The 22,013-nt window shown below is 38.6% G+C and overlaps 2 protein-coding genes across 4 annotated transcripts; both read right to left on the reverse strand.

Annotated features, from left to right (window-relative positions):
* Window positions 1-5,177: 5,177 nt before the first annotated feature.
* On the reverse strand, window positions 5,178-8,087 carry LOC108250498 (hydroxycarboxylic acid receptor 3-like). The gene has a single exon (XM_017440390.3). It carries the CDS (start codon window positions 7,173-7,175, stop codon window positions 6,186-6,188), a length of 990 nt encoding a protein of 329 aa, XP_017295879.1. The 5' UTR covers window positions 7,176-8,087; the 3' UTR covers window positions 5,178-6,185.
* Window positions 8,088-8,240: 153 nt separating this feature from the next.
* On the reverse strand, window positions 8,241-21,432 carry denr (density-regulated protein). 3 transcript variants are annotated; one of them, XM_025002581.2, is made up of 9 exons: window positions 21,267-21,432; window positions 16,957-17,050; window positions 14,114-14,214; window positions 14,004-14,023; window positions 13,826-13,910; window positions 12,155-12,238; window positions 9,763-9,879; window positions 9,535-9,674; window positions 8,241-8,543 (listed from the first exon to the last, which is right to left on the reverse strand). In XM_025002581.2, exons 3-9 carry the CDS (start codon window positions 14,202-14,204, stop codon window positions 8,499-8,501), a joined length of 582 nt encoding a protein of 193 aa, XP_024858349.1. In that variant the 5' UTR covers window positions 14,205-14,214; window positions 16,957-17,050; window positions 21,267-21,432; the 3' UTR covers window positions 8,241-8,498. The 3 variants fall into 3 exon arrangements, with proteins under 3 accessions (XP_024858349.1, XP_017295877.1, XP_017295874.1); XM_017440388.3 differs by lacking the exon at window positions 16,957-17,050 and having other exon boundaries at window positions 12,155-12,235; XM_017440385.3 differs by lacking the exon at window positions 16,957-17,050.
* Window positions 21,433-22,013: the final 581 nt, after the last annotated feature.

Below are 22,013 nucleotides of genomic sequence, written 5' to 3' on the forward strand. Positions count from 1 at the left end.
TCAGCAAAGAACATCTGTTCTGTAAATAAAGTAACAATGTATGTGAAGAACGAATGTGGGGACATTGATCCACTTTGCCTTGGGGAACACACAACAGAGTCTCAATATGGAATAGATAACCGTTACTTTGACATCATCAAAGTCTTGGTTGCCTGTTACTACACCATCAGGCAGAAACATGTTGCATGTTTATACTCCTCTCATCTGTAAAAAGAGTCTGTACAACAAAATCTGACCAAGGTTATACTTCTCAATGGCCAGTAACTGCTTTCTGAGAATGCAATATGATCAGGCAATTTTAAATTTGGTGTCTTAAAATACACTAATGCCTGATATCTGTATTTGCTTTTATTTCTGAAAAGCGTGTGACTTTTAATTTCTATTTTTTTAATAAAATTTTTGGTTTTTATTTTTTTTATATTATTATTTATTTATTTTTGATCATTTATCAATTTTTTTCTTTCTACTGTATAGTCTGTATGAAAAATTATCAGTTTATGCCATTTTGCTTATAACATTGCTGATTTGACTACTGTTGTTGTGATTGTAAATAAATAGTTTTGAATTTACATTTCTGTTAAATTCATGGTTTTTATTATTATAATTAAAATAACAGTGAGTTTTTGTGACATTGTATGATAAAGTACATGTACAATTGGGCTCCTCTTACCCACTAAAAAAAATTATTTCGTTAGTCCTCAGCATTGTTTACATAGCCCTGAGCCTTTAAGAATACTTTAGTAAGATGGCGCCGCTTTCACCGCACCTCGGCCTGAGCCTTTAAAGTGGCGTGTCATGTCTATAATATATCTGTCATTGGTTAACAGTCCCGGGTGTGACTCTGTTGATCTGCATAGCACTGCCGTGGCTCAAACTATTAAGTATCCATATCCAGTCACAGGACGCGTAAATGTCACGTTCAACGTGAGACCAGCTAGAGGCCCTTACTGACACAACTCATGATCTGATTGGCTATCGCAACTATCTATCAACTGTATTTGCCTGTTCACTTACAGCACAGACGCCCGCACTGTTGATTCTGAAGGCCCGGGCAGATTTCATACAGCCTGGCAACATAAAATAGCTGAATTCTGATTGGATAAAAACTCCAACCTAAAAACAACAGCACTGGAAGGAGCATAATATGACATGAAGAGAATATGAATACTTTTAGATATCTAGGGAAAGTAAATAAAAAAATTATTTAACCTTTATCATAATTATGATGATTTCTGGTTATGTTAGGCCAGCAGAGAAGGCCTTGCTGACTCTGACGGCCCACCACTGCAATATACCCTTACCGGCTACTTTATTAGATATACCTTGTAGTACTGGGTTCAACCCCCTTCTGCCTTCAGAACTGCCTTAATTATTCATGTCACTGGAAACATTCCTGGAGATTTTGGTCTATATTGACATCATAATAACATGCCATTGCTGCAGATTTGCCAGCTGCACATCAGAGTCCCCCATTCCACCATATTCCAAAGGTGATCAATTAGATTGAGATCGGGAGGACCGTGGAGGCCACTGGAGTTTAGTGAATCAAGACCCAATAGAGCAGGCAAAGATTTTTTATATATTAATGTCCAATTTTACTAAGCCTGTGTGAACTGTAACTTCAGATTCATGTTTTTAGTTCACAGGTGTGGTGTTGTGTCCTGAGGCTTGCAGTAAATTTGTGTATGTTCTGTTACTTCTTGTCACTGGATGGTGCTGCTGCAACAGCGCAGGGCAGAGGAGTGTGTGTTAGGAGTGCAGAAGAAAAATGAGACAGAATGGAGTTCTGTTATGGCACTGGGTCTGATAGGAAACATGTAATAAAGTCTGGAGTTTTACCAGCAGTCTCTTTATTTCAATAACATCCACAACAACAAAACTGGTGAAGAAGGATAAGTGGTTCAGTACCGAGTCCACCATCGTTCATGCATCATGCTGGTGAGCCTCTCATACCATTTACAATGTGTGGGATAATATTTGTCAAATGCTACTGAAGACAAGTGCCCAGATAAAAGATGATGTGCCATTTTACTACAGTGCTTAGGACCAGAGGGACAGTGTTAGTTCTACATGCTCCCAGATCAAGATATATCATTTGATGAAGTCATGGCTGCACTGGAAAAACATTTTGCCCCAAAAATAATATGTTGGTGTGCAGACATGCAAACAATATGTTTAATGTGCCGACAAAATTGTGAGTCAATATGTCACTGAGCTTAGAGCTTTAGAGGTGACATGTAGTTTTGGAGTGATGTAAAAGGAACTTATCAGAGATTAGCTCATTTCTAATGCCTATCTCAGTGCTGTGAAAGATAAGTTACTCCTGGAGTAGGACTTCACACTGGATAAAACTCTAACCAAGTGGATGCCAAATGAAAGCAGCAGTTAAAAGGCTACACTGCTCTCAGCCTCCATTACAGTCCCAACCACACCAGTACAGAACATGAATGCAGCACATGCTCATTTTCAAGGGAAAAGAGGGGAACGGACAACTCAACCACGTGGATCTGTACCCCATATTCATTATAAATGGGCAAATCATAAAGAGCAACATTACTGCTTCAGATGTGGATCAGTTAAACACCTGGCTAATAATATAAACTGTCCTGCTGCTGAAATAAAATGTAATAACTGCAATAAAAAGGTCATTTTGCCAAATTGTGCAAATCTCTTGTGTAAGAGAAGTGGTTGTTCTTGATTTAGCAGTACTTTGTTTAAATGATGTTAAGCTAATGGCTTCAGCATTTGATACAAACACATGTAAATTGAACATTGAAGCACCACAAGGAAACTTCAAGGTCCTGTAGTTATTTGTAAACAGTGGAGATTATGTTTTCATTTAACCAGTAACTGTCTACAAGCAACATTTTTTTGTCAATGCCCACTGACAGAACCCAAAGTTAAACTTATTACATTTTATGCAAAAAGGTGACCTACTTGTCACTGGCTGCTGACAAGCTACAGCAGCAGTAGCAAATCAAAGTAACATAATTGGAACAAACAAAGATTTGATCACCACTACTGAGCCCAAACATGATTAAGGCACTGCAGATCAACATTACTGGTAGAAAAGTGAGTTTCATTAAAAAGGATGATGTAAAAGATGCATGGTGAATAATGTTGCGTCTGCTTCAGCCCACCATCTTGGATATGTTAAAGACTACTTTCACAATGCAAACCATAAACCAAAGTCTGAGCACCACTAATGCAGTTGAGGATTCTGAACAGGACGTAATCTCAGAGACAGCAGAAATCTCTCTTCTCCTGACTCCACACTCGCTTGCTGATTTTAAAGCTGAATGTGATGACTGTTCTGAACTTACAAAACTGTGACAAAGGAGAGACCCAGTAAAATGATTCTTGTCAGTACAGCAGCAAACACCAAGGACTGATATAGCAGAAGAAACCTCTCAGCCCAAACCAGACACCAAAATGAACTGTTCTGTAAAGGGAAAGACATGTGCCTGTAAGGATCTGGAGTTTTTGTCCCTGCCCTGCTGGCGGTGCCACTAACTCTTCCTCCCCAGCTGCAGCTGATTTCCCCTGATGAGCAGCACCTGGATTTAAGCCTCCGGCTGGTTCCAGATCTTCACTGGAGCATCGCGCCTTATGGGTCAGGAGCGCAGCCTTAGGATTCTGACTCTGAAGCTCACGGCTACGCTAACCCTTTGCTTCTGTTTTTTTCCCTTCGCCTCAGGGTGTGCTGTTCAATCCTTGTACATACCTATGTGCCTGGAACTAATTGCTGCACTTACCTGTGGGACTTACCTGTTGTTGGATTTTGGTTACTCCTCCTCCTGGACCATCTCTGGTTATCCTGTTTCGCCTCCACGCTTCATCGTCCTTCAGATCTGTAAGGAAAAGACAATTATTCACTACCTTATTATATGATCAAACTCAACCTGTACCAGAGACTCACCTTGCTCCCCCCCCTTGCCGTTTCAGATCCTCCTGGTCGCTCCTCACTGTTTTGGACGTTCACCTGTAAATAAAATCACTTACCTTTTACTCCGTCTCAGTGTCTGGTTTTCGGTTCCACTCATACGACAAGCTCTAGTTTATGTCGGCGCCAACATTGACAAAACACTATATAAAAAAATCAGGTAGCTTTATTTATTTATTTTTTTAAAAAGTGACGTAACATAAACAAATCTTGTGATATTGAGCTAATTTAAGTTTTAATTCTGAAAGTTTTGTGTATTATGAAGACCTTATTTGCATTTAATAACACTTCTGCAAACTGAAAGATTGCAGATAAATTGCAGACACTTTATTTTGCATTACAGGAATACTAATCTTCCTGAGAAAATACTACTACTTTTCCCTGTGAATAAGGATGTTTGGTTAACAGGGGAGATGATGTGCCCTGAGATCTGCAGTAAATGCATTTGTGTATGTTCTGTTACCTTGTGTACTGCTGGGGATAGGCACCAGCTCCCTGCGACCCGGAATGGAGAAGCGGGTAAAGAAAATGGATAGATGGATGTTACCTTGTGTCACAATGACGGTGCTGTGACAGAGCGTGTGTTAGAAGTGAAGAACAAGACTGAAAGAATTCTATCATGGTGCCTGGTGTGATAGCACGCATGTAATAAAGCTTGGTTTTTAGAGATGGTATTCTGTAGACCTGGGAACCAGTGGATATTTGATCTACTATTGCCTTTCTGTCATCTCAAACCAGTCTGTCCATTCCCCTCTGATATTAACAATGCATTCTTGTTCACACAAATGCTGTTCACTGAATATTTTGTTTTTTAGATAATTTTTTTTTAGTTCCTAAACATGGTTGGGTGTAAAATCTCAGCAGATCAGCAGTTTCTGAAAACCAGCCTATCTGACACAACCAAGCATGCCACATTCAAAGTCACGTAAATTTCCTTTCTTCCCCATTTCAGCAAAATGTCTTTCCCACATCTACATGCGTAAAGGCATTGAGTTGCTGCCATGGGATTGGCTAATTAGCTATTTTTGTTAACAAATAACTGAACAGGTGTACTTAATAAAGTGGCTGGTGAGTGTGTGTCTATTATCAGTACGCAAGATGAATAATCATTTCAATTCTTTACACAAAACTTGGCAAACAAAAATATGGAATAACTAGTCTTCAACAGTCTTTTTAGGCATTTTATTTTGAATGAAAAAACATGACAAATTCAGACTAATTAGCAGCTATGAAAACCATTTCCCGCCATTCTGATTAGAAAAAAGAAGTTCTAAGTCACCAGTTATAAAATACTGAGAGAACCTCATAATTATGACTCAGCATCTCACAATTATGGGATGTGAAGTCATAATTATAAAATAGCATTTTATAGTTTTCAAAACATATCTCCTTAATTTGAGATATCTCATACTTCAGAGGTCTAAGTCACAATTTTGAGATAGTATATTATAGATGTGACTTACAGGATTTTGTTTTTCTTCATAGTGGCAGAAATGGGCTTTCATAAGAAGCTGAACATTCTCACTTTGAAAAAAAATAAAATAAAATGCCAATAAAGGGAGAAAAAAAAACTTTTTAGATCAACTTCTAGTTTTTTTCGTAAAGTAGTCCAGTGGACCATAGATTTGTTTGGTTTGCTCCCAGTCATTAACTTTTATTTTTGTTCATTAACTCGGTTCCTTTGTTGTGTATAACTGTTGGCTAATTTGATAAATTGAGATGTTTTGCAAATGTCTTAAATTTTGCTAAAATGGTAGAAAATGGAACAAAATCACAATAATTGTTGATCTACATGTCATTTTAAACTCCCACAATAGTAAAATAAACAAAAAAATTATTAGATCTGCGTTGGTTGATTTAATAAATCCATCATCTAAATGGTTTCCAAACTCAACTCATGTACAACTGTTTCACAGTATAAATATTTCACCAAGCAGGAAGGAAAAAGTCATTTACTTTGGATTTTACTATAAAATAAGTGATTCTAAGAATGATTTAACCAAGACAAATGACCTAACTTCACTTCCCTTATTTAACCTGATCCTTCTGTGGAGGAGTCTTATTTTTATTAAAAATTCACACAGCAACTAGGCTCAAAATAGACTGAAAACAAAACCAGTAAATACCAAGATACTAAGGGTAATTTTATTTAAAATCAAAGCGGAGCACTTTTCTACTTTTTGTTATAGTTAAAACTCAACAGATGTGATCAGGCATTTATTGGATCACGTATCGCATGGTTTTACATCCTTCCTCTGTCAATGGTAGAAACGTCATTGTCCATTTCTGCTGGATCTTTTTCATCACTTCTTCTCAGCAGTTTGTTCAGCACTTTTTTGAAGGTACCGCTGAAGGCCGGGCTTGAAAAATAATACACTACAGGGTTGAGGACACTGTTGAAATAGGTGAAACACACTGAAGTGTAAAATGCTAGATTGGCTTTCTCAAAATATCTACACTCGTCATACCAAACCTTCAGAATCCACACAGCGATGCGTGATATAGTGCTGGGAAAAAAGCAGATGATAAAGATCAGAGCCACGGCCAACACAAACTGAACAGCACGTTTGACTTTTCCCTTTTTGTCCAAGGTCCTGTTTCTGAGCTGCCAGGTAATCCTGATGGTACAAAAAGCCACAATGGCAGTGGGCAGGAAAAACTGCATGACATAGAAAGCATTATGCCAGGTGGACAAAGGAGTGAAGCCCATGCAAATGTTGAAGCTCTCACACTGTGTACGGTTGCTGCTGTAGAAGAAGTGCTCATCAGCCAGAAGGTATCCAGTTGCAAGAAATATCAAAGCCCAGAGGCCGAGGGACACCCCCAGAGCATAGCCCAGGCCAAAGTGGTTGATGCGGTTCAGCGGGTGGACAATCTTGAAATAGCGGTCAACAGCCACAGCTGTGAGAAAGAAGATCCCCGCTGCACGGTTGGCTGCCAGCATAAAGAGGAGGATACGACACGGGGCATCGCCATAGATCCAGTTCTTCCCACGCCTGTAGTAATCTGCCCTGAACGGTAAACAGAACAGGACAATGGAGTCGGCCACAGCCAGGTGAGTCAGGTACACTGCGTTGGGCTTCCATGTGTCCATGTGAAAGATGAACATCCACAGGGCAACAAAGTTCCCCATCAGCCCAAACATGAACTCCAGGATCAGTACTGGAGGCAAAACCTGGTCCAGGATGGGAGATTTAAAGGCACAACAAACTTCTGAACGTGTGAGGTTCATCTTCTGACGCAGCAGTGATGCACAAAACCCAGCTGCAGCTGCATAAATGAGTCAAAAACTTGCAGCAGCAGGTGTCTTTGTCGGAAAGAGAATCATGTTTGCTCTCATGCAAAAGCTTTACGGACAAACATGCTTTATCAGTGGACCGAGCATCTGTGTCCTGTGTTATCTATGGGGAAGTGGTATTGACCCAAAGGAGCATGGTAACAACTGTAAATGTTATCTGTCTGGGGAGGGTGTCTTCATTATAAAACTATTAGACCAGGGAAAAGGTTTACTCATGGGGATGGAGAGGGATACATGGAAAAACAAGTAACCTGAGGCCATTTCAGAGACTCCAAGCATGTGACAAGAAGTCTTAACCCTGAAGAAAACAAGGGGAAAACCCCACAAATACACAGGGTTCTTACACATTTCCAGTATAAAATATCATACTTTTTCCAGACTAACATTTTCCAAAATTTCTGTGGACTTTTAAGCCTTTTTCGTGGTGGGGGTGGAGTAATGTACCAGCACGTTTCTTCCCCACTCCAAGTAGCGTATACTGTATGTCAGAAATGTTTCATTTAAAATTTGTTTTCAGTCTCTTGAAGTGTCATCAACAAAATGCTGGTTTTTATTGGCTTGTTTTAAATTTCTTTTGTTTTATTTAAAGACATCAGGAAGCCAGATGAAGCTCACCCAAATGACTTTTCTGGTCCTCAGACTATATGTTACCCATGTCAGGTCTAAAGGTTCTCAATTAGAAACTCAAAAACAAAAACACTGATGGATAAACCCTTAAACTCCAAGGCTTGATGTGGTAAATGAAGCAAATGTTAAAATTACGACTGTTCAATGTTCACATACAAAAAATGTGAAAAATGCTCTGGTTGTTTGAGCAATTTAATTTTTTTTAAATCAATCTATCAGAAAATGCTATATTAAAAAGTCTGAAAAAATTGTTATTCCATACCCCGTTTTCTTTTTGTTATACTTATCCAGACCTGAAAAGACAAACCAAATTCCAGACTTTACAAGACTGTGTAGAAACCCAGAAGACAAAACAAAACTTGGAAAGACGACTTAAATTTAAGAGACTGAAATTTATTAGCCTACAGTTTGCGCGAGTGAAGAACATCTGTGAAGGACTCAGGTCATACCACACCTTTGGCAAATGACAGAAAGCTGCTATTAACTAAAAAAAAGCAGAGTGTGTGGCCAAGTCCGCAACTTTTTATGTACAGTAAATAAAATAGGTATAAAATGACAGAATGTGTACATTTGGCCAAGTTGTTGCGGTTACAGGTCACATCCATGTCAGTGAAAGTGCATATTTGGTCTTCACTTCTTGACTTCACCCAGATCATCAATGCTGTCATCGTCCACCTACAAAGGAATACAAAGACTCAGGTCAGTCTGTGTGCATCACATTTGGCATTTCACAGAACAATTAGTTTTTAAGGCTTTTGTTCCACGTGATAACTTTCAGTGTATGAATAAATCGATTATTGTATGAATGCTGAGTCAGAATTTAAACTTGTTTTCCTGTTAAATCTTTTTTCTGTATATTTTGTTGCTACTTCTACATACTGTGCTTTTTTAACCATTCATATACCAGAACATTCTGCTCGATCAGGAAAAGTGTGCTATAACTTTTTTTGCAACTTTTATACTTTTTAAAATAGTAACTTTTTAAAAAAAATTACATTCACATTCATAGAAATACACCACAACCTCTTCAATTCCTTCAAAAATTGTTTTTTTAAATCTCCTTCAGAGTAATTCCTCCATTTTTGTCTTTGTATGCAACTTTTAGCCATTGTTCTGCCCCTTTTAGCTTTTAGCTATAATTTTGCTCCTTTTAGCTTACCAATTGTTTTGATATTTTTAAGTGCTGTTTTTGCTCATTTTAGTTACAGTTTTGCCAATTCTAGCTTAAACATCCATTTAGCCAAGTTTAACATTTGTTTTGCTAGGCTTAGTCACTGTTCTGCTCATCTCTATAGAGCTCATAAGGAGATGCTGGTGGAAAACTATTTCAAACAGTTTCTCATAGGCATAAGAAACCTGTCTGATGTGAATGGGAAGCATTCTTGTGGCCACCCAACATTAACTAGTACTCCGTTTAAAACTATATGGTGCAAACTGGAGAAACCTCCCAGTAGTTTAGCAACCTAATTGTGCTTAAATACACTACTATAAAGAACAGCTTCAGGAAAAAGAGTACTAATATATATATATATATATATATATACATACATACACAGCCAAAGTATTTACTTGCCCCCCCCCCTCACACACATATGAACTTGAGTGACATCCCATTCTTAAGCCATAGGGTTTAATACAATGTTGCCCCCTCTGTGCAGCCATTTACCTCAGGCCACTTCTCTTGAATGACGTCGATTATGTCATCTGTGAAATCTCCCTGAATGATTATTTCATCCTCTGCAGTAACTGAGGCACCACAAGAGAATTTCTGAGCGAAGAATCGCTGAGCCTCTTTAAGCTCAATATCTGCAGAAATGGATACAGGAGTAACACTTAGAATAAACCACTGAGAAAAACATGTTTAAATATTTGAATTAATCAAATAAAATCTCACCAAATGTCGCCAGACCACAAACCCGTGTGACATATTTCTTCTTGGCTCTTGGTATTTTTGCTATTGTAACTTTCTGAGGCACAGTCTTCTTTTTCTGTTTGATTTGGCCTCTTCCACCTAAAAAGGTACAATAAAGGAATTTTTCAAACCTTCAATGACACGGAAACACATAAGCAGCTTTATCACCATTATTAACAAAAACAAAAGTTCATTATATACAAAAACGTGAGCGACTATTGCCCTAAATTATAATTCTTTAATTTCAGGCAATGGTGTGCTCAACAAGACAAAGAGTTTGAGTTTATGTTTTGCCTTTAATAACAGCAACCCATTTAAAATGAATAATACATTTGAATACATAATAGTTTTGTAACACAGATGACTTATTTACAAAGAGTGCAGCGTTTCTCACTGAAGTGTATTCTTCAGGGCTTCTCAAAGAAGCCTCCTGGTATGATAAAAATGAAAAATGCAGATTGTTTCTGCAGTTTGGAGTGGGTCGCAACATTTTGAACTGAATGAGAAAACTCCTAAAGCTTAAAACTGAACGGGTGTTTTTCCCTCTATATAACTGTTATATTCCAATGGGTGATATTTTAAAATTTATGGCACACAGTCTTTTGCACAGTACAAAATAACAAAATTGATAGTGCCATGCCCCACCAGACAGGTTTCTGCCATCAAATGACTATTTAATTCTAAGGGAATATATTTTTAAGATTTCAGCTCATGAAGTAAAAACGGTAAAAAAAGAAAAACCGCAGCTATTTATTGATATTTGGTCATTTATTGTCTCTTTACAGCATGATTCCAAATAGCCAAAACCATGTTTATACTGAAATAAGTAAAAATTTGCAGATATTTATGATAAACTACAAACACTTGAACTTGACACTCTCACATAGACAAGAACAATGTGAGTGTTTTTGGACATACAAATATACATCTTTTAGGGTTAATACTGTTTTATTCCAAGTACTAAAGCAGCAGAGAAGAGAGACACTCATGGCAGCGCTCCATCTCTGCTGGTGACTTTTGTCGACGGGTCTCTACACATTATGAAGACACTCCAGGTACATGAGCATTTAATCCAGTGTTAAATTTTAGTCTTGGGCACAGGGGTTGATGATGACATGTCAGCTTTGGCATCTCCCCCAGCTGCAGTAAACTGGTAACATGTGAACAGTATACACATTTATTCTTTTATTATAAGACTTTCCTTGGGACAGTGGGTGGGACAGTGGGTGGACGGTGGGGTGGGGCAATTTAAAAATGGAAATAAATCACAGCGGTTCCCTTACAATTACCAAACATCTCAAAATTTTAATGACTATTCCGAATAGATCCACTTCCCAAGCAGATTTTGTTGTCTGAAAACTTCAAGTTTCAAAGCAGTTTATACAAATGCCTTTCTCTAAACCAATACATTGCTGTCGGTTTTATATTCCACACATATTCTGGCAGAAATGTCATGTTTTACGATTTTAGCTACCATTCTGCTAGCTTACATTTTTTACTTTAAGCTTTTAGCTACAGTTTTGCTTATTTGACTACTGTTTTGTTGCTTTACCACTGCGCCAATTTTAGCCACTCGTGCTACTTTTAGCATTCATGTCACCCATTTTAGCTACATTTAGGCTGCTTTTAGGTCTTAGCATGTCTTATTTTTAATTAACTCAGTTGTATCTTCTTCAGCACATTTCAGCACTCATTCAGAACTCAGAAAATGCCTTTTCTCTAATTACACTTGCAAATAACCATAAACGTCCCTGTAAATAACTAATGCAAAACTGACAGAGGTGTAAAGGTTTATAAAATAGTGTTTAAATGAACTGGTGTAAACGTTGGATCCTGGAGCTGTTGTTAAATAGAAGCAACACACTTTTGTTTGATTCAATTTCACACCGATATAAAGTCTGACATGCAGCGAGTTACTTGTCAAACTACTCTGACCAGAACAACCCAACAGGTCTTCAACAGGTCTTCTCAGGCAGTGACCTTTTTTTCCAAGCTTTAGAACAAACACTGGTTGAGGCTGTTTTGAAGCCCTAAAGCAGGGGTCTCCAATCCTGGTCCTCGAGGGCCACCATCCTGCAGGTTTTCCTTGTTCCTCTGCTCCAACACACCTGATTCAGAGGTTAAATCACCTCTTCATGTTCTGCAGAAGCCTGTTAATCACCCATTGATTCGATCAGGTGTGTTGGAGCAGAGAAACAAGTAAAACCTGCAGGATAGTGGCCCTCCAGGACCAGGATTGGAGACCACTGCCCTAAAGTCATGAATGTTACTGAGAAATTGTAAGTTTCTGGGACATGATCAGTTTTGACCAAAGATTTAACAAGCCTGAAAATTGATCATTTAATTATTGTCCCTGTAATATCTGGCAACCTGCCTCTCTTTTGCTTCTTCTTCTCCTCCTCTTCGCCTGTAGGGGGAGGTTCTCCGCAGCCAGATTCCTGCTTTGGTGCATTTGCTGCTGGATGAGAAGGAGAAATAAGGAGCTATTAAAACCAATGGCTAAAAGATTTTTTTAATCAAAAGAAGCTATGTGCCTTATGTACAAGAAGTAAATGCTGACACGCAATCTAACAGCTGTCCTTAAAAGTCAGCAGCTAAATTCTTTTAAGTTTTTCCCTTCATTTTGAAAAGAACCTTCATAACTAAATGCTCAAAACAAAATCCTGTTAGCTCATAGTAACTGTAAATATAAAGTATGACTCCTAACACTGTTGGATATTCTTTAAAGCTTCATTCTTACATATAATACTAGGAAAAGGTCTTGAGACACTTTTTAAAAATCATTATTTATCTTTTCATCGTTTTCTCCCCATAAGAATGGCTTCTTGAAACTGAGGCAATTTTTATGAGGCTTTCCTGAACAGTAACAGTAAAGTAGATTATTGTGCTCAAACAGGTACATCTCTCATGCATTGTCAGGTTTTTAGCCTGACACAAAATATAAGAATACCAAATTCAAAGTCCTGGTTGTTTTTTTAAAGTTCTCAAAAGAATGATTAACAAAAAAAAGCCAATGTCCAAATAAAAACAGTAAAGAAATACAACAACAATTCTGAAATGTTGGGAAATGTAAAAAAATAAAATAAAATCAAAATGCAATAATTTACAACCATATTTAATTATGTTTACAATAGAGCTTAGTAACATTAAATGTTTAAACTAAATAATAAAACCAAGTAATTTGGAATTACACATCTCAAAATAGTTGGTACAGGTCCATGTTTCCAATGTGAAGGATCCCCTTCACAAAATTATTCATATTAATACGAATAATTCAGTTGAATTAGACATTTTATAATGTATTATTATACGTTAATGTAACTTAGAAAGGTATGTTTGATATCCTTTGGTATAATACATTAAGAAGTGGGTATAATCTGAATTTTATGCCACTTTGGAGCAGCTAGTCCAGCAAAGGATAAACAGCCTTTTTTATAAACAATTATCTATCCATTTTCTTTATCTGCTTTTTCTTTCTGCAGGAGAGCTGGTGCCCGTTTCCAGCAGACACTGTGAGAGGCAGGCTACACCCTGTCCAGGGTGATGGTCTCCATTCCATCACAGAGATAAACGATTCCAACAACCAATCACACTCTCACCTCGAGGCAATTTAGAGTTACCAATTAACCCAACAGGATCATTTTTGATATGTGGGAGGAAACCTGGCTACCCGGAGAAAATCCAAGTGTGCGCGGAGAGAAAATCAAAAGCTCTAGGCCTGAGGTGAACCTGCAACCTTCTTGTTATGAGGTGACAGCCCTAACCACGGCTTACCGTGCCGCCTCCATAAACAGTCAGATGTGGGAAAACTTGGCCCAGTAGTTGTAGACTATAAATCCCAATAAATAAAAAAATCCTCCAACTGGCCCCATATTGTCCAGGGGAACATACCTTCAGATGATGCCCCCTACCCCGTCCCACATCTTGAAAAATGATGCTTATTTTAAATTACTAAGCCACTCAGCTCCTATTTCAAGCCACTACTGTCAATAGCACAGCACTTTAAAGTATGAGGAAGTTCAACAGAAATCATAAAGACACTCACCTAGAGTCATCCTGGCAAACACATCTGGAAAGTTCTTCTCGAGCCACTGCCTACATTTGGCTGGCTCAGGCATGTACTCACAGTACTGTGAACACATCAGTCGTTTTTCTGTCACTGCTCACAGCTAATCAACCATTACACCTTAGCATTGTACATTTGATCTGATAATGCAACTCACCTCTGTAGGCAGGGAGCACACTACAGAAAGAAAGAAAGCAAAACCAAACATAAATATACAAGGACAATATTTTGGATGCATGCAGAATTAAGGGAGTTTATAAACTGTACCTCCACAATAAAGAACCTTCAGTGGATATTTTGAATCAGGGTCAGCTGTTCCTTGCTCTGAAGATCCAGAGTCCATCTCAGTAGTAGCCATCACAAAATATCTAAACACAAAGGGATATAAATTATGGTCACATTAAAAAGATACAAAGAAACAAACAGTACATGTTTAAAGGTAAATGTGGTTTTGAGTTTCAGTTCACTTGTTCAAGTCACACAAAACAAATTATTCAGATTTACTGACACTACAAAAAGCCTGCAACTAAAGATCACCTTACAAAATTAATTTCTATAATTTTATTTAACTTCAATATGTGCTCAAATTTGATGAAACTATGTTTAGTGCGAAATTCCAGGTAAAATATAACCACATCCTTGGTTTGGTTTTTAGGCTTACCAAAGCTCCCTGATTATCATTATACATGAAAAATGAAAACATCAAATCCTTACATAAGAAAACTTCAAATAATAGAGTACTGAAATAGAAAAAGCATGTACTAGAATCATTTTTACTTGTTGACTGACCAATCACTGCTCATGGGGTTGACCAAGTAATATTTCATTTTAACATGGGTAGACAGCCAATGTGTATATTTACTAGACAGCTGAGTAAAATTAAAAAATGACGATGAATAACTAGAATTTTGTAAAGGGAAGACTTTGTTGAAAGATATGTATAGACCAAGTTTCAACCAAAAATAAGAATGAAGTAAAATAGAGAAATTGCATTTTTTGTAAAAAATGTAGTGTCAATGCCAAGTGCTGAATAAATGACTTTGCTGAAAAAGCTGAAATTGGATTGTACTAGTTAAAAGCAGAACATTAGCTAAAATGAGCAAAACAATAGTTAAAAGTAGCAAAGCAATGCTTAAAAGCTAAATGTAACAAAAAGAAAGCCAAAATACACAAAATGGTAGCTAGAAGTTAAAAGTAACAAAATACTAGCTAAGAACTAAGTAACAAAAGGCTAGCTAAAAGCTAAAACAAAATGCTACCTAAAAGCTAAACATAGCAGAATAGTAGCTACAAGAGCCATGTACCAAAATGTTAGCTAATAGCTAAAAGTAGCAGAACAGTGGCTAAAATCTAACTACAGCTTAAGACAAAAAAACATGGCAAATATACTAAAGCAGATATTTTTCAAAGTCAGAGCACCCAACTACTAAATGAGCTAAACATTTTGATATATGACTGGCTAAAATAGCCCAAAGTATACAAAAGAAGTTAGCTTGCAAAAAATTTTTTTTTTGAAAAAACAAAAACTATACAAACAAAATAAAACAGAAATATTAGTGGCTGATTTACTTGAATTACAATCAGTTATTTTGGATCTGTACACAGGATTGTTTCCTGGTTACAGTGCAGAAGAAGGAAACCCCATTAAAAAGAGAGACTGCAGTAGGGGGGAATCTATTTGTGTCTCATGACCCTGGGACTGTGCAGATCCATCAGCTGCTGACAGGGTGGGAAAGTCTGAAATCAGTTTGCAGATGGCATGAGGGGCCTGAAGTTGCAGAAGTTCAGTCTGCAGACAGAATGAAATGATCGTGTTCAAGGCAGAACTAGAGTCTGGAAAAGACTCAGTTTTCCTTGTGCAGGTGTTTGAAAAGGTAATGAAGGCTGAGATTCACAGCGTTGTTCAGAGAGTCAGTAGTGGTTCTGAGAAAGGACAAAATCAGCTTTTCAAAGCACTTCATGGCTACAAACATGAGAACAACAGGTCGCTATCATCGACAAAGATGACTTTCACCTTCTTTGGTCCTAGGGGATGCTCAAAAATGGATTCCTGATATATCCAAGTAAACGTAGGAGCTAACTTTACCTGACCGAACTTCAGAACAGCTGGTGTTACTTCACCCAGACCTGCAGCCTTCCGTACATTAAGTCTACAGAATATCGTCTCAACAGCATGTGCCGCCACATCTGGTAAGGAAAGGGAGACTGGTGGACGAGGGGGGTATAATGTTCAAAAAGCCCATGTAGGGACAAGTACAGCAAATTAGCTCACGCTACAAGTACCACGATACAAGCATGGGACTGCTGTTTTATTCAGTTCGTCTATGTTAATGTGTGTCTGTCCCTAACAAATAAACTCCATCCATCCATCCATCCATCCATCCATTCTCTTCCGCTTATCCGGGGTCGGGTAGTTGGGGTAGCAGCCTAAGCAGGGAGACCCAGACTTCCCTCTCCCCAGCCACTTGGGCCAGCTCCTCCGGGGGAATCCCAAGGCGTTCCCAGGCCAGCCGAGAAACATAGTCCCTCCAGCGTGTCCTGGGTCTTCCTCTGGGCCTCCTCCTGGTGGGACGTGCCCAGAACACCTCACCAGGGAGGCGTCCAGGAGGCATCCTCACCAGATGCCCGAGCCACCTCAACTGGCTCCTCTCGACGTGGAGGAGCAGCGGCTCTACTCTGAGTCCCTCCCGGATGACCGAGCTTCTCACCCTATCTCTAAGGGAGAGCCCAGACACCCTGCGGAGGAAACTCATTTCAGCCGCTTGTATTCGCGATCTCATTCTTTCGGTCACTACCCAAAGCTCGTGACCATAGATGACCGCTTCACTGCAGACGCTGCACCAATCCGCCTGTCGATCTCCCGCTCCATTTTTCCCTCAAATAAACTTATCAATCAATAAGTGGAAGGAGGAGATGAGAGATAAAGCAGAGTAGTCTGGACTGCTACCAGCAGAGATTAGTTTTTGACCATGAGGTTGGAGGTGGTGGAGTGGGGCAGAGATAATGGGCAGCGAAAGAGAACGGGATGTTGTCAGACTTGTCAAACCTGTTACAGAACTGATTTAGCTCAACAACGAGGTTAGGGGGAGGGGCGAAGGAGGCCTGTGTACCTTTGTTGATCAAAGTGTTGAGAGTCCTCCAAACCTCTTTGGAGTCCCTGGAGGCTGAGGCTGTCTCAGGCCCTGTTTACACGTGACTGATCTCCTGGAAATCAAAAGAGTTTCAGATGCTGACTGGAAAAAACACGGTGCTGCTGTGCTCATTGAACCCACTGTAGTTTCCAGGTACATGTGCACAGACACCAGTCTCTCTAGCATGGAAACAGTTGCATCCAAAATAGTCAATACACGGATGTTTGTTTGAACCTACAATAAGGTTGGGTTGCTGTTACAGATTAAAAAGGGTGAGTAACATAAACAGAACTCTGTTTATCCGCCACTATAATTGTTGTTAACGTACTTGTGTATGCGCAGAACAGCTAATGACTCCAGCTATCTGTGGTGTGCATGTGCAATTGGGAGGGTCCAAACAACATGAGACCTGGGTTCAAAAAGTTTCAGTATCAGAGAATCTGACTACTGTTGTAGTGTAAAGGAACGAAAGAACTGCAAAATAAATGTTCCAGTTTCACCGAAAAACAGCTTTGCGTAAACGACCACTCAAGCTTAGCTCCAAACCCATGCATTGCTGATCTGATGGTTTTCTTCAGTTCTTGTCTTGCCAGCCTGTAGGAGTCCATGTCACCCTCCTTGTGCGCCTGCTCTTTAAGTTTTCTCAGTTCTCTCATCTGTTCGGAGAACCAGGACTTGTTTGCAAATTTAAGGACACTCTTTGTGGGTCGACATCTCTGCTCATTGAAGGCAATATATAAACAGACTGTGTCCACATAGGTGTCCCAGCTGATGTCAGGGTCCCCAAAACAACTCCAGTCTGTCCTGTCTCAAATGTACTGCAGCTCACCTTTGCTTCTGGAGTCCACTTTTTCAGTATTTTCCTCACTGGTTTGGCCAACTTTAGCGGTTGTCTGTACATCAGCACCATTTGTATGACGCAGTGATCAGAGTGGCCCAGTGGGATGGAGGGGATGGCACAACGGGACTTCCGAATCTTTTGAGTAAAAGTGATCCAGTGTTTTTTCATCATGAGTGTCACAGTTCACCAGGTAATTCCAATGTTGGACAGCAGTTGTTGAAATGACCCATAACTTGTATTACAGAGTGTGGTCTTCTATATGGATAAACTGCTCAGCCAGTAAACACTGAGGTTCATGTGTGTGTGTGGGGGGGGGGGCTTGTGGTGAGATGTACACCTTCATTAAAATCCCTGAAGAGAATTATCTGAGAGTGGAAGGATCTGCATTCCACTATAACTGATTCTGACTCTGAACAGTATTCCTGCATCACTGTTACATTGTTATCCTAGTTAATGTTGATGTAAAACCAGCCGTCCCCCTCCAAGTCTTGCCTCTGTGTCTCGATCCGACCTCATAGCCTTGCAGCTCCCCCACTGCACTCTCAGTTTCATCATGTAGCCACATTTGACAGAAGAATGAAAGAACTCCATAAAACTTTGCTGGACTGCAGGAACAGTAACGCCTCTGAAAGCCCCCCCCCACCCCAAATGTATTGATTTTTTAAATAAATGGGTAAAGTAGAAAATGAAAAAGCAAGTGTAAAAATGTTAATGACACGTTTAACTTGTGATGCCAATTCAACCTTTACTCGTATGGTGACCAGACGTTCCCGATTTCCGGGGACAGTCCCCGTTTTAGACGACCTGTCCCCGGCTAAAGCTGTCCCCAGAAATGTCCCAGATTTTGCGTTTTATGAATAAGAAAAAAAAATTGTGTTTACACAGTTATTATTGTTAATGAGAATAGGAAGTGCGAGTGAGCATGATGCGCGCAACAACAGCTGTTACGGTAGCTGATGATCGCGGCGGTGTTAACGTCACACAGTGCAGAAGAGCAGTGTCGCCTTTAAAAAATAAAAAAAAGACAAAGCGCAGAGTGCGAGACACCACGGACACGGGAGCGGTTCTGTGATCGTATGTATGAATCGACCTATATTGCTTGGACTGAGCTGATCATAAACGCCAAAAGGTTTGAGTCACGGTAAAAATAAAAAATAAATAATGCTAAAAACAAGCTAGGGTTGCCGTCCGTCCTGTAAAATACGGAATCTTCATTTATTTGGTAGTTAAATGTTGATCCGATATGGGACGTGATTTGTTCTGTATTTTCATAAATATCCATGATTAGACACATCTGTCACACACATACATCAACTCTAAATATAATGGTAATGAACAAAACAGAGGAAATATTAAGACCAGCAGGACCAGTCCTGCCTACAACTTCTCCTGTCACGGTTGCCTAGCGACAGACAAACAACTCACTTCACTGCTGCTAACATCCGGGCCACTTTAAATGTCCACACGATCTTTTTGATATCTGGTGGACAGGAGAGTAATACGGCAGATACATAAGGATGAGGCAGTTCCTCCTCATCTCCTGAGTCTGACATGATGGAATGTTCTAATTGATTCAGTTTCCTGCTGTGCTTTTAGTAGAATAATGTGGTTTATTTATTGCTTAGGATGTTGAGTTTGAATGGTCACTTTGTAATATTTCTTAGCATTAGGCAATAAATTTAAAGAAATTAAGCTAATAACTTAATAGTAATTAAATATTAGGACAAAATATTTATTTTTAAATGTCCTTTATTAGACAAGTTTATTAAAGTTAACCCACTTGTTCTCTCATCAGAAAAACTGATGCATGCATCTGTTTATAGATGGATGGATGGCCATACATTTCCCCTGTAATAAATTTGGGCAATGCATCCTGATGGCTCGATAACACTTACTTTTACATAAATAAAAATGTGTTGAAATAGTGCTACTCTTACTGGAGTGTTTGACTGATTGTTTTTTGATCAGTCTTTTGCAAAATACACCAGCAAAAAATAAAGCATATCACTGCTGTGTGCACCCCTCCCTATAAGAGTTGGACAACTTGGCTGAAGTGGTCATGACCCCAAGCTATGGTTGGCAGCCTTTAATTTTAATTTTGAAAGGTGGCAACCGTAGGAGGCAGAGATTTCTTCTGTTGCATCAATTTATAGTTACACATAAAAGTAGTGTTTTAGCTATATTAGCATTTTTGCTCATTAGCTGAGGAAAGAAACATCTAATTTTATTCATTCAATTTTAATTTCTCAGTATGTTATACATTATAATTTTTTGGAGGTGATTGTGATTATTTAATGGCTCTGTTTTAGAATAGCAAAAGACTGACTGAAGAGGAGAGGGAAGGGAAAGAGAGAGACTGATAGAAGAAAGAGTGAGTGAGACTAAGAAGAGTTGGAGTGGAAAGAAATAGAGAGAAAAGAGTAAAGCAAAGAGTAAAAATAGAGCAGAAGAGTGTTGGAAATTAAAAGGTTGAGAGGGAAAGTGGTAAAGTCATGCAGTGAGTGATGCAGTGTGTGTTGTGTAAAACATCATTCTAAGGATTCTTCTAAAGATAAAATAATTCACTCACCTTATACATGCACACACCATATTCTTATACATCAACTACATGACTACACACACTGAACATACTTATTTACACTTAAGTATATGTTCACATTCATTCACAGCACAACAAAAGCACTTTCACTTACATCCTCAAAGAAGGTGATTTATTTTGACGACGTCAAATGATCCACCAGTTTTAATGCTCATGGTACAATTACTATTAATGCTACTTTATTAATTTTACTACTCATAGGAAACAACAGTGTGTAGTTACACTTGATTTATACACTTCAAGTTACACTTGATATATATATATATATATATATATATATATATATATATATATATATATATATATATATATATATGAATAAATATGTCAATTGTAATTGTCCCCGTTTCTTCATTTCATTTTGATTAATGTATGTCTTTTTATCCCCAAGTTAAAAATGTCCTCAGATTTAGTCTCAGAAATCTGGTCACCTTATTTACTGGCAACATGTTCGTAATATTAAGAAACATTTCTATGAACTAACATGGAGGTATGGAGACGATCTCTAGGGTCTAGTTTACTGTCCGGCTACAGAGGACTAATGCTGAAATGAAGATAAACAGCCTTAGCTTGCTAACACATGGTGGCTGCGCTATGAACAGGCCACTTTGCTCTCAGACTAAATGCAAAACCTACAATAATATTATTAAGACTATTGTAGATACGGTCTCCAACAAAGCTCAGATAAAAACAAGAACCCCTAAAATGTAGCTGAACTGGATCGACTCATCAAGAAACGCTAACTCATCAGCTGTCACCGTTAGCACCTCGATTCAGTTTAGCTTGCTAGAAGAGCTAATTACCAGACTGTGAAGCTTAAAAACTCAATGAAGTCAAAATAATACCTACCTCAAACAGTAAACTCTAAAATCGCTGTAGGTTCGAGACAAGAGCTGGTCGCATTATTAGTATCAGGTTGACTTTTAGAACAGGATCCTCGCTAAAAAAGCTTTAGTTGTCATACTTTTTCAGCACGCCTCGAAGCCTCTCTGGTCTGAGTTGTGAAAGAGGTTGAAGCGCTGCACCGCCCCCTGTTGTTCGGGCGGAATAACACACATGTACTGTCAAATTTTATTTTAATTAACCCGGCTTTCTTCGCTTTTTAAATTTATCTTTTCAGATAAAGATTAGAGTTCTCAGTTTTTCGCACACTGTACTTTATTGTGGAAAATCAGTAAAATTATTTTTAAAAGACCTGATTGACTCATCCGTCTCTGACGTTTATCCTTAGCTGTATGTCGCTTCATTTATAAGTTAAAAGACCATTCAAGAAGTCAGGAACAGCAAACGTTTGTGAAGCTCAAGAAGAAACAAGTTAAAGTCGGGGTTAAATAATAAGAATAAAACTGCTATAATGTGGTTTACCTGAAATTATAGGAGCACTTATGGAAGAGCTGCTTGTTCCCTCCAGTCCCGCGGTGATGGTAAGAGAGAAGATGATTATCAGTATTTTTTCGGTCAGTATCAACGACAATCCTCTCCAGGTGCTTCTTCTCATTACTCAAAGGTGTTTCAGATGTCTGCGATCAGTGATAAATTCAACTAGAAACCACTTCCAGTTTTGCATAAGGGAAGTAAGAAGTTCTATATTCACTC

Source organism: Kryptolebias marmoratus, linkage group LG14, assembly GCF_001649575.2.
Source record: "Kryptolebias marmoratus isolate JLee-2015 linkage group LG14, ASM164957v2, whole genome shotgun sequence".
NCBI classification, from domain to species: domain Eukaryota; kingdom Metazoa; phylum Chordata; class Actinopteri; order Cyprinodontiformes; family Rivulidae; genus Kryptolebias; species Kryptolebias marmoratus.

What these genes read in the sequence shown, in the direction of transcription:
- LOC108250498 (XM_017440390.3), bottom strand. Translation starts at nt 7,175, where the DNA reads ATGAACCTCACACGTTCAGAAGTTTGTTGTGCCTTTAAATCTCCCATC.
- denr (XM_017440385.3), bottom strand. Translation starts at nt 14,204, where the DNA reads ATGGCTACTACTGAGATGGACTCTGGATCTTCAGAGCAAGGAACAGCT. An exon ending in TGTGCTCCCTGCCTACAGAG is followed by an intron (nt 13,911 to 14,003) that starts GTGAGTTGCATT and finishes ATGTGTTCACAG; the next exon opens with TACTGTGAGTACATGCCTGA. An exon ending in TTGTGGTCTGGCGACATTTG is followed by an intron (nt 9,675 to 9,762) that starts GTGAGATTTTAT and finishes CCATTTCTGCAG; the next exon opens with ATATTGAGCTTAAAGAGGCT.